The 13132-nt window shown below is 40.1% G+C and overlaps 1 protein-coding gene across 2 annotated transcripts in view; it reads left to right on the top strand.

Annotated features, from left to right (window-relative positions):
• Positions 1–1493, top strand: part of ca5a (carbonic anhydrase Va) — a 79843-nt gene extending 78350 nt beyond the window's left edge. For both annotated transcript variants that reach the window (XM_072279736.1, XM_072279735.1), the window contains exon 8: positions 1006–1493. In XM_072279736.1, coding sequence (XP_072135837.1) covers positions 1006–1125 — 120 coding nt within the window. In that variant the 3' untranslated portion in view covers positions 1126–1493. The remainder of the gene's footprint in view (positions 1–1005) is intronic.
• Positions 1494–13132: the final 11639 nt, after the last annotated feature.

The raw sequence follows: 13132 nt of genomic DNA, 5'->3' as shown, positions 1-13132 counted from the left end.
AATCTTCTGTGATTCAATGTTGTAAAACATAGAACGTGAAAACTTCCAAGAAGGGTGAATACTTTTATAGATACTTTGTTTTGGTTCAGATTTTGCCTACAGTTCCCCAACTAAGTGGCAGAAATTTCAGGGTGTTGCACGAATGCAGATGTCTCTAAACTACTTCGCATTTTTGGCAATATTTTCCATGACTACACTCAAGCACTGCATTTGTGGAAACCAGAGAAGAATTGCAGAATTTCTCCACAACTTGTGCTGAATCTCAAATGGAAAAACGTTGCTGTAAGGAACCAGACATCAGTAATTTTAGAATAAAATTTGAATAAGGCTGAAAACACGCAATAAACAGGGAAAGAAATTGTAATGGCTTGGGTCGATGATGTCTCATCAAAGCTCACCATTAACTTCACGGTTGTTTGTTTCTCCATGGTTATTGACCAACCCTGCTTAATATTTCCAACCTTTTAGGACTTCTGTATCAGTATTGTTTTTAATTTGTTTGTATTCTCATTTATCTATATAAAGTTTCATTCAAATTTGCTACTAACCACAAATTCTAGGCCATTATAAAGTTGTAGTAAGTTGTTAAGTACTATTATAACACCAACCTGTTAGGAAATTATTCTAAAAACATCAAAACCAAATTTCATAACACTGTATAGTGTTGTGCTATCTGCAGAATTAAGTACTATCTGTATAAAAGATTATGAACCTTTGAATAAAGCTTTTATCTTTTTCTCTTCACCTCTTTGTGATTTTGAGGTATGTATGCTCTGGATCAGTATGCAATGATTATTTACTGCTGATAGCATAGTTACCTGAGCACTTTGTGACATATTCACAGCTGCGTACTGTATTAATAATTAGAAAATGGAAATTTCTTTTGGGGTATTTTGTCCATTGTTCCTTGAAAAATACAAACTTTTTTTTTCTGTTGAAATTATCCTCATAGTGGGGATCATAGTGCTATGCAATTGTTTTATTTGTTCTTTTTCTCTTTAACAGCTGGCTGTGTTTCGTAGTTTGTTTAGCACAGCTCCTGGGGAAAAGCAAAAACATATGGTGGACAACTATAGACAATTACAGCCTTTGTTGAAACGCACAGTCTATACAACAATCCCATGAAAATAGATCTCTACAGAAAAGACATCCGTGAATGTGGAAAACTGTTTAAACAAATATACCTGAGCGCTTTTCTTATACTTTACGCACATTAAATAACTTCTATGGTTGGGTGAACTGGAGAAAGAAATAACTTAACCTTCAAAGTCTACATATAGGATCTTCTAATATATATCAAAAGCTAGACACAATTCAGAATATGTTTATATATTTGGGTGTATTTTATAATTTGGTACAGTTAAAATTTATAATTTTTATTATTTGATGTTGAAAATTATATCTATTAGGGTGTTTGTATCATCTAGAATGACAGAAAAAAATGTCAATGTTTTACAAAGAACACTAAATAAAAGCTAAACCTTGGTCTCATACTTATCAATGGAACATTGCTTATAAACTATATTCGTATAATGTTTAGGATTTTATTCAAAATTATAGTGATTGTTGAAGAAAATGTTGACTGGAACTGTTAAGTTCATCCAAAGGTGCATGATAGAATGGTGCTACAGCAATCACTGTTGCCAATTGGATGAAAACTTGTCTCTTGTTCTACAGGTAGCAACAGCATGCCACTTGACTCCTTGTATTTGTTCTGCCATGCAGAAGATCATAACTTATCTCTTGCCTTTGTGTCACTTTCCTGCACTAACCACCATATGCCTTGATTCTCTTGATATATGACAATCTATTGATCTTTCTTGAATATATAGTATTCAGCAGCTGAATATCCACAGCCCCCTTGGATAGAGAATTTCAGTGAAATTTTCTGTCTCTATCCTGGAAAGCCAAAGTTGTCATAAGCAATGGAAAATGTGAACTCCACACCTATCCTTTCTACACCTGCAGTTTAGAAAAATGAGGGATCTCAGTAAACTCAAGAGTACAGGTCTGATTTTGCATAATCACTTTTCATATGTCAAGTTCATAATGTCAAGAATCAACAATGGATTTTTGCTGCACTCCTTCATCACAGGTGTATCTCTAGATAGGGAGAACAGACGTCATGATTTGTGTACGAAGGTAGCAATGTTTCAATGAGTCTCAACTTTAAAAAAAATTACTTTTTTAAATAAGGTGGGTAATATTTTTCCACATTTTACCACCTACAATATTCTCACCAATTTATCATCATCATCGGGTTTGAGCTTTGACTGCCATGGCCCACACACTCTTGTTTCGGGTCAAGTGGATCAGTTCATTGGTATTCATTTCCAGTTCTCTGGCTGCTGTCTCCATCATCATTTGTCTTTGCCTTCCTTTTGCTTTCTTCCCTTCAATCCTTCCCATAATTACTGTGCGTTGTAACTCCTCTTTCCTAATCACATGTCCAATGAAATTACATTGCCTTTTCATGATCTCATACATTATTTCTCTTTTTGTGCTTGCTCTGTTCATGGCATCCTCGTTAGATATTCATTTCGTCCATGATGATCTTTGCATCCTTCTCAAAAACCACATCTCTGCTGCTTCAATTTCTTTCCTCATGTTACTAGATATTGTCCAACATTCTGATCCATATAACATAACTGGATAAATGTAACATTTCAGTACTCTGAGGCAGGTTGTCATGCCTAGTTTAATGTTGGTCAGTATACTCTTCATTCTCGTAAAGGTGTCTTTTGCCATCCCTATTCTTCTTTTGATGTCCATGTCACACCTGCCATCTGATATCACCCAGCTCCCTAAGTAGCAAAAGTTCTGTACTTGTTTTATGTCTTCCCCATTTATTTTCAGTCTGCAGATAGGATTCTCCTTTTTGGATATCACCATATATTCTGTCTTTTTTGCGATTGATAGATAGACCCATTTTTGCACTTTCGTCAACAACTATATCAATTAAGTTTTGTAGTTCTTCCTCCGTACTTGCAATTAACACAGTGTCATCCACATATCTGAAATTATTGATGTTTTCACCACCAACTTTGATTCCCAAGATGTTTCTTTTTTTGTAATAATTGTTTCACTGTACCCACTAAACAGATCAGGGGAGAAAACACACCCTTGTCTAATGCCTCTCTTGATTTTCGTAAACTGACTCACTTCTCCATCTATTCTTACAGCGGCAGTTTTTTCCCAGTACAGACTTCTGATTAGGCGGAGGTCTTTTGAATCTAAATCTAGAGTTTCCTGTAATATTTCAGGTAACTTATTGTGCTTCACTTTATCAAATGCTTTTGTGTAGTCGATAAAACAAACAAACAAATCTTTTTTGCAATTGAATAGCTTGTTCTGATAGTATCCTTAACATTAATATCATGTTCCTCACCAATTCACTTAACCTATTTATATTTATTTAGAGCCTCTCTGCATGCCAACCAGCTTTGTATCATTAGTAAATGTGGATAGACTCTTAATTCCTTTATTAAAATCATTGATTGTGAATAAATGGGGAAAATCAAATTCCTGCAGTACTCCATTATTCAGCTCCAAACCCAAAAGTTTTCTTTTGTGTTCTTTCTCTGTTTCCTTTAATGCCTGTATATACAGGCTGTTGCACTGTTCAATATCCTTTTTTTGACATTCTTCCCTGTTCTATCATCATTTTTGAAGTATAGAAGCTCCCAGGGTAATGGATTACCTGACTTGTGGAAATCTTACTTTGCAAAATTTCTCTCGGTACATTTTTAAAGCCAGTATTAGAAATATGGTTCATGGTGTTTATTAATGACTAGATATGATATATATTCAATTCATTTAATTATGGCTAATATTAGAATGATTATTCAATGACATGAATTATGGCAGATGCATGTAGAACAATACAATATGGGTTACCAAAGTTAGTAGACATTCCTGACTTAAATCTGCTTACAGAGAGTTTGCAGGAATAGGACCGTCTATATCCTGTTACCATTTCCTTTATGAATTTCAGCATTTTCACTTCTGATGTAAGCCTAAATAGTTCCCAGTTTGTTTCCTCTCAGTCCGTCTTCAGTAGTAGGGTACAATTGCTTCAAACTTGTGTGAAATGGTTTAGAATTTATGGAATTTTAAAACATGAAAACCAATGCATTCACCAACTTCAAAGGTACTACTTTTGAAACTCTAACTTCCAATTTAGAGTCCCAGTATTTTTAGGTTTTAAGTCCCATTATCTTCTCCATTGCTTTGGTGATTTTATTTGTCATCAATTTTAGCTCATCTTTTCCTTTATTTTTACATATATAGAAGCTTTAACAGTTTATTTCTCATTAAACTAATCTTGTGATCTAATTTTTGCTTTCCTCATCAGTGCTTTCATCTTCCTTTGCTGCATTCTGATTCTTTTCCAACCCACAGGCTTTTTTTTTTTTTTGCTTAGTTTCCTTTGACACCAAGCAGCTTATACTGAAGAACACTTTCAGTGATGTGGTTGGGTGTGCTGATGAACTGTAAGCTAGGAAGACGTGCCAATGCATTTACCTTCTTGGGAAGTTTAGTTTCTCACCAAACACTCCCAACAGGCTTCTATATATCTACTGTTGAAAGTATCAAGAATGGCTGCATCATGGTCTAGATGGCAGTTTGAATGCACAGAAATGTAAGAAGCTGGGAGAGTAGTGGGCTCTGCCCAACACATCATGGGCACATCCTTCCCCACCATTGGTAATATCTGCATGAAGTGCTGATATCACATCCATCATCAAAGAACCCCATCATCTCGGCCATGCGTCTTGCAGCTACCGTTAGGCAGAAGGTACACGCCGCCAGATTTAAGAACAGCTACTTCCCTTCAACTGTTCAGTTCTTGAACCAACTAACCAACACAACGCTAATCGCTACAGTTATGTAGCACTATAATCACTTTGATCTGTGGTGGCATCCGTTAGTCTCGCGAGACCATGGATCTGCGCTTGGAAAGTCTTGCTTCAGTCTGTGTTAGAGCAGCGTCTGTTGTGGCTGTAGAGGCCCACACGGGAGTGACAGTCTCGGCTGCAGTGACTGCACTTGAAGGCACTGTCCTCCAGTGTTGTCTTGGTGCTCTTTTTCCGACGAGTGCGCTTTTCTTCAGCAGCAAGCCTAAACCCACATTTTAACTCTAGGACCACAGCCAGAGAGCTCAAGACAGTTCATACATTTTTAGATGGGGGAAAAAAGAAAAATAAGCTTTTTTTTAATCTAAAACAAATAACTAAGGATATTAAATTTATTTACAATCTTGAACCAGATCTATTTCAGCTGGTAACAGTACAGAACAGACCCTTTGGCCCACAAAGTCTGTGCTGACCATGATGCAAATTAATCCCATGATCTATATCCTTCAGTTTCATGCCTGTTTAAAAGTCTCTGCCAGTATGTTCCAGGCACCTACTATTCTCAGTAAGAAACAAAAACTTATGAACATTTCCTCTTCTCACCTTGAAGCTACTTTCACTCGACAATGATTCTTGCTGTATACCCCATCGATGCCTCATTATACATCTTTATCAGGTCACCATTTAGCCTCTGATGCAGCGGGGGAAACAATCCTAGTTTGTCTAACCTCATTTATAGTTAATGTTCTCTGATCCAGGCAACATCCTGATGAATATCTTCTTAGTCTCTCCAAAGCCTCCACATCCCAGCATGACTTCCTGACTTTTATACACAACACCTCAACCAATGAAGGCAAGTATGCCATATATCTTCTTACCAGCACATTTACAAGAAGCACTGCCACAAGAGAGCAGCATCAATTATCAAGGACCCCCACCATCCAAGCCACGCTGTCTTGCTACTACCGGTACAGGAGCCATAAGTCCCACATCACCAGATTCAGGGACATTTATTACCCCTATAACTAAAGTAAGTACATGTTTGGCACAGCATTGTGGGGCGAAGGGCCTGTATTGTGCTGTAGATTTTCTATGTTTCTATAACCATTAGGCTCCTAAATCAGCATGAATACTTCACTCATCTCAACTCTGAACTTTCAAGGACTCTACAATTCACATTCTCAGTATATTTTTTATTTGCACAGTTTATCCTCTATCGCACATTGGTTGTCAGTTTTTCATAATCCTATTCCTTTATTTTCCTGTAAACGGCTATGAGAGAATGAATCTCGAGGTAGTATATGATGACATATACATACTCTGACAATAAACTTTACTTCTAAGTTTCTAAGCCATGACTTACCCCACGTAAAGCCATGCTGACTAATTGGTCTATGCTTTTCTTAATGCAAGTAGATCATATCCTAAAGAACTTTCTTCAATATTTCCCTTACTATTGATGTGTGGCTACTGGCCTAAAATTTCCTGGTTTGTCTCTACTGTCTTTAAACAGAGGAACAACATTGGCTATTCTCTAGTTATCTTGGACCTTACTTATGAGAAGACCTTGTGTCTCTCAAAATCCTTGGGATGGATCCTATCAGGCCTTGGGGACTTATTCACCTTAATGTTCCATAAAAGCTGCAACATTTCATCCTTGATATCAACATGCCCTTGAATATCAGCATACATCTCCCCGACTTCACTGTCCACGTCCTTCTCCTTGGTGAATGCTGATGCAAAGTATTTGATTAAAGCCTTGCCCTCTTCCTCTAGGTCCAGGTTTAAGTTACCTCCTACCCTCTTTTATTTTTGGTATATGTATAAAATTCTTTGGGATTCTCATTAACCCTAATTGCCAAAGACTTTGCATAACCCTTTTTATGACTCTAGGTTCCCTGTTTCGGTACTCTCTTGTGTCCTTTATATTCTTTAAAGGCCACGTCTGATTTCAGCTTTCTAAAATTTGTCTCTCTTTTATAGCCCTCTTTATTATTTATGAAACATCTGAGCCCTAGAAGGTGAAGCAGCCAGTCCCCTCCTTCATTTAACACAGTCTCTGTAACAGCTACAACATTGCTGTTTTGTGTACTAAGGTCATGATACCTGCTTATAGAAGTGAAAATCAAAGTATATGCTGGGGAACCGAAGCAGACTTAAGATGTGCCACTGGACTCTGCCAGACACCAAAGTAAACTGATAGACTGGGAAATTTGTCTGTAAGTTTTGGCTCACATGTTCCATTGCACAAGAGGAAAGACTTGGCTTCCTTTAAACAGGTAAATGTTTTCAGTTCTACCTGGAACTGATTGCATTTACTAGCAAAATCCAAGTCAATGCAGAATGGAGAACAAGAATAGAAGAGGGAGTGGTGATACATGGCTACTATAATATCTTATGCCTCACCTTTGTTATCTTTTAAATAACTTATTTCAATATGGTGGTGAGGTGGAACAATCCACCTCTTTTTTTTAATATTTTAAAGGAAGAATAAGAAATTATGAACAGTGAAAGGTCAAATTAGAGGAGGAGTCTAATGTTATACAAATGGACAATATGCTTGAACATAGTCAAGACCTCATTCTTGGGATATTAACCTCAAATATTGACAGCACTCTTCTGTTGGTGGATTCAGAGAGTTTTGCAAAACACTGGTTTTGCTACTCCAGTGCTTTGAAGTACCTGTTTGAGGATGAAATTGCGTGGGGTTTGATTTACAAATATTTCTATCTTGAGCAGCTCAGAATTTTTAATGGAGGAGCAGATTGATAGAGGAACTTTGTCTTCTAGATATTTAAAGCTCAGTCTTGCACACATTTCAGTGAAGAAATCAGTGATGGTTTAGAGCTCTGTCATTGTGACCGCGCACACTCAAATTAGGTTTTACTGCCTTCAACGAGTAAAAAACACAAGAAATTCTGCAGACGCTGGAGATCCAAAGCAACACATACAAAATGCTGGAAGAACTCAGCAGGCCAGACAGTATCTATGAAGATGAATAACCAGTCAATGTTTCGGGCCGAGACCGGTCTCGGTGCGGAACAGCAACTGTTACTCATTTCCGTATCTGCTGCCTGACCAGCCGAATTGTAACACATTTGGTGTGTGTTACCTTTAACAAGTCCCTACGTTTTTCAGCATCAACCACTGGATGGCAGCATTCCGTTTTTTTTACCCTTATCATTCAGAAGTACTGTATAGCAGAAAGTAGTGAAAATTCCATTCTGTCCACCTGCCCCGCTCCGGACATAGAACACCTCCCTGAAATTTCATTGATAACTTCCTGTACCCTACAAATTCTACACCTTTCAACCAGTGTCAAATCAAAGTGCAGCATACACATGACATATTCATCTTGTGTCTGCTTCATAAATATATGCAAACTTTAACCTTAATCTCAGTGCAATCTGGAGTCAAACAAAACAGCTTCATCTCTCCAACAATTTCTTTCCCTGCAATATTGCACCTTACCAACGAGTCCACCACCACAGTAGTGCTGATTTCTGAGACGGCTGGGAAACTGTTCACCCTCCACTGCAGAACCAAGGTCAACTTCCGTCATTGAACTAATATAGACAGGTAACCTTTGCATATACGCACCAAGTCATTTTCATCTTGCTCACTGAAGCAAATGAGACATTCAGCGCACTGTTAATGTCAGGACCTCCACCAACTTGCTCCAATGTACAGCACTGCTATTGGCAACAAACGCCAACATGAGGAAAATGTGGACTGTTGCTCAGATTTCAAGAAATATTTCTCAATGGAGGTGAATATTGATGATGATATTCACCATCACCTTCAGGGTGTCAGCAGACTTTGACTGACTGAACAGTACATGAACATCAAGGTAAACCTACCAAAAAACTCATGAACTAAGTGCCTGCGACTCCTCTGCACTACTATACATCTCAATGTACTGTAAAGTTACCATGTACAATATCCAGCTTCACTGACTGGATAAGCCAATCAACATCAGTGTCTTCTCCCAGTCCCAGTCTATCTTAAACCCTAATTACACCTCAGAGAAGCAGGCTCAACACCAGATTTCCAAAGCAGACACTTAGAGATTGTGCAGTGGACAGAGGAAACCCAAGAAGAGTTTAATACATATTCCACTCTCCCCTCCTACCCCTCCTCACAGACCCCACCCTGCTCTCATGACTATACCCCTCCCCCCCACACGAAACCACCACGGTGGGCTTCACAGCTGAACAGGTGAGAAGACAGCTGAAATGTCTCAACCCAAGCAAGGCTGCAGGACCGGATGGTGTCAGTACCAGGGTGCTCAAAGCCTGTGCCCCTCGGCTATGTGGAGTACTTCGCCATGTATTCAACCTGAGCCTGAGGCTCTGGAGGGTTCCTGTGCTGTGGAAGACGTCCTGCCTCGTCCCTGTGCCAAAGACGCCGCGCCCCAGCGGCCTTAATGACTACAGACCGGTGGCATTGACCTCAAACATCATGAAGACCATGGAGAGACCTGTTCTGGAGCTGCTCCGGCCTATGGTCAGGCCACACTTAGATCCCCTCCAGTTGGCCTACCAGCCCCGACTAGGAGTTGAGGATGCCATCGTCTACCTGCTGAACCATGTCTACGCACACCTGGACAAGACAGCAAGCATGGTGAGGGTCATGTTTTTTGACTTCTCCAGTGCGTTCAACACCATCCACCCTGCTCTGTTGGGGGAGAAGCTGACAGTGGTGCAGGTGGATACTTTCCTGGTGTCATGGATTCTTGATTACCTGACTGGCAGACCAGTGTGCTTGCAACACTGTGTCCAACAGAGTGATCAGCAGCACTGGGGCTCCACAGGGGACTGTCTTGTCTCCCTTTCTCTTCACCATTTACACCTCAGACTTCAACTACTACACAGAGTCTTGTCATCTTCAGAAGTTTTCCGATGACTCTGCCATAGTTGGATGCATCAGCAAGGGAGATGAGGCTGAGTACAGGGCTACGGTAGGAAACTTTGTCACATGGATATCTGCAAGATTATCTGCAGCTTAATGTGAAAAAGACTAAGGAGCTGGTGGTAGACCTGAGGAGAGCTAAGGTAGCAGTGACCCCTGTTTCCATCCAGGGGGTCAGTGTGGACATGACGGAGGATTACAGATATCTGGGGATACGAATTGACAATAAACTGGACTGGTCAAAGTACACTGAGGCTGTCTACAAGAAGGGTCAGAGCCGTCTCTATTTCCTGAGGAGACTGAGGTCCTTTAAAATCTGCCGGACGATGCTGAGGATGTTCTACGAGTCTCTGGTGGCCAGTGCGATCATGTTTGCTTTTATGTGCTGGGGCAGCAGGCTGAGGGTAGCAGACACCAACAGAATCAACAAACTCATTCGTAAGGCCAGTGATGTTGTGGAGATGGAACTGGACTCTCTGACAGTGGTGTCTGAAAAGAGGATGCTGTCCAAGTTGCATGCCATCTTGGACAATGTCTCCCATCCACTACATAATGTACTGGTTGGGCACAGGAGTACATCCAGCCAGAGACTCATTCCACCGAGATGCAACACAGAGCATCATAGGAAGTCATTCCTGCCTGTGGCCATCAAACTTTACAACTCCTCCCTTGGAGGGTCAGACACCCTGAGCCAATAGGCTGGTCCTGGACTTATTTCCTGGCATAATTTATATATTACTATTTAATTATTTATGGTTTTATTACTATTTAATTATTTATGGTGCAACTGTAACAAAAACCAATTTCCCCCGGGATCAATAAAGTATGACTATGACTATTTGTCATATATGACGGAAAAGCACTAGATCGTTATTCAACGATATTCACAAAATCTTCTTGGAAAAAGGGTAACATCAGCACTGGCTTCTATACTCAAGTGGCCACTTTATTAAGTATACCTGCTCATTAAATCAGAATCAGGTTTAATACGACTAGCATATGTCATGAAATTTGCCAATCATGTGGCAGCAACTGAATGTATATAAGCATGCAGACATGGTCAAGAGGTTCAGTTATTGGTAAGACCAAGCAGCCAAATGAAGGAGAAATGTGAGCTAAGTGATTTTGACCGTGAAATGACTGTTGGTGTCGGATGAGGCAGTTTGAGTATCTCAGAATTTGCTGTTCCTGGGATTTTCATGCACAACAGATTCTAGAGTTTACAGAGAATGGTGTGAAAAACAAAAAAAAAATCAGTGAATGGCTATTCTGAGGGCAAAAAGAGTTTGCTAATAAGAGAGATCAGAGGATAATAGCCAGACTGGTTCAAGCTAACAGGAAGGCAACAGTAACTCAAATAATCACACATCACAACAATGGTGTGCAGAAGAGCATCCTCTGAACACACATGTCAAACCTTGAAGAAGACAGGCTGCTACAGCAGAAGAACATGAAGTTACACTCCGTTCAGGAGGTATCTAATAACGTGAATATAGATGCTCCTGGCACATGATCATTCACGATGGGGAAGGAACATAGAACATAGAATAGTACAGCACAGTACAGGCCCTTCAGCCCACAATGTTGTATCGACCCTCAAACCCTGCCTCCCATATAACCACCCACCTTAAATTCTACCATATATCTGTCTAGTAGACTCTTAAATTTCACTAGTGTATCTGCCTCCACCACTGACTCAGGCAGTGCATTCCACACACCAACCACTCTCTGAGTAAAAAACCTTCCTCTAATATCCCCCATGAACTTCCCACCCCTTACCTTAAAGCCATGTCCTCTTGTATTGAGCAGTGGTGCCCTGCGGAAGACCATACATCCATTTGTTGTGGTACTGAGTCCTAATATATATGGTGGAAGGACTGTTTCACAGCCACCCTGCACCCCCACCCTCACAGCCCACCTATTGTATTATGCATGACCTCCTCCATCTGCGGCAAGCTCTTTGAGACAAATCTAACAAATCTCAAGAGCCACTTAGGAATAAGCAGAAATGAAGTTGTTGCAAGTCATTTTTGATCTTGAGGGACTGCTTAAGAGATAGAGAGAAATAGAGACCGGTTAGAAATTAATATTGGAGTTGTTTTATTTGTATGACTTAAAACAAAACACTAAGATCCGAAATAAGTACATGCTAAATCAACAAGCATAGTAGATGAACAGTGGGTTCACCTATAAAAGTTGTTGAAGCTTTGTAAGAGTTTGTAAATGTCTCTATCCTGAAGAAGTCTCAGCCCATAACATTGATTGTGTAACACACATCAAAGTTGCTGGTGAATGCAGCAGGTAAGGCAGCATCTCTAGGAAGACATACAGTCGACATTTTGGGCCGAGACCCTTCGTCAGGACTAACTGAAGGAAGAGTGAGTAAGAGATTTGAAAGTGGGAGGGGGAGGGGGGGATCCAAAATGATAGGAGAAGGCGGGAGGGGGAGGGATGGAGCCAAGAGCTGGACAGGTGATTGGCAAAAGGGATATGAGAGGATCATGGCCTGAGGCCTAGGGAGAAAGAAAAGGGGGAGGGAGGGGGAAAACCCAGAGGATGAGCAAGGGGTATGGTGAAAGGGACAGAGGGAGAAAAAGGAGAGAGAGAGAAAAAGAATGTGTGTATATAAATAAATAATGGTTGGGGTACGAGGGGGAGGTGGGGCATTAGCGGAAGTTTGAGAAGTTAATGTTCGTGCCATCAGGTTGGAGGCTACCCAGATGGAATATAAGGTGTTGTTCCTCCAACCTGAGTGTGGCTTCATCTTTACAGTAGAGGAGGTCGTGGATAGACATATCAGAATGGCACGTGCCCGGTGTTTTTGATTTAGTAATTCTGCAACTCATCTGTGAATTGTGGGTTGGAGTACATTATTATACTTGGGTAATTTTACAGAAGTATCCCGTTGTCACTCAATTTTACAAGGCAAAAGATACAGAATTGGGAATGTCAGGCACTCTTCTGATAATTTAGAGAAATTTAGTTTGTTGTCCAGGCATAACTACAGCGAATGGTAAGCAAAAGCGAGGGAATATACAGAGTATTCAGTCCTATATTGTGTTCCCATTTTTTCTCCTCCTTTCTGAACATATAGATCAGTGTTTTCTATGTTTATATCAACTCATTTTATCACGGGTATAATTCTTCAGGTTACCTTTAGCTACCAAATCTTTCAAGAAAAAAACGGAATTAAATAGCAGCTTGAAATATCTACTGTTCTCTCAGTATTTTACTCTTTTGACGCAAGTATATTGACAAAAGAAGACAAGTTAGATTTGCGGGAACTACAGATGAAAAGCGAATTGAAAGAGTGCGACTCCCAGCAAAGCGCCGACTGATCCGCCCAAGTATTGCATCATACCGGA

This window comes from Mobula birostris, chromosome 15 (assembly GCF_030028105.1).
Source record: "Mobula birostris isolate sMobBir1 chromosome 15, sMobBir1.hap1, whole genome shotgun sequence".
Classification (NCBI taxonomy): Eukaryota; Metazoa; Chordata; class Chondrichthyes; order Myliobatiformes; family Myliobatidae; genus Mobula; species Mobula birostris.
The sequence above is the reverse complement of the archived record's forward strand: the minus strand, read 5'-3'. Positions and strand labels throughout refer to the sequence as shown.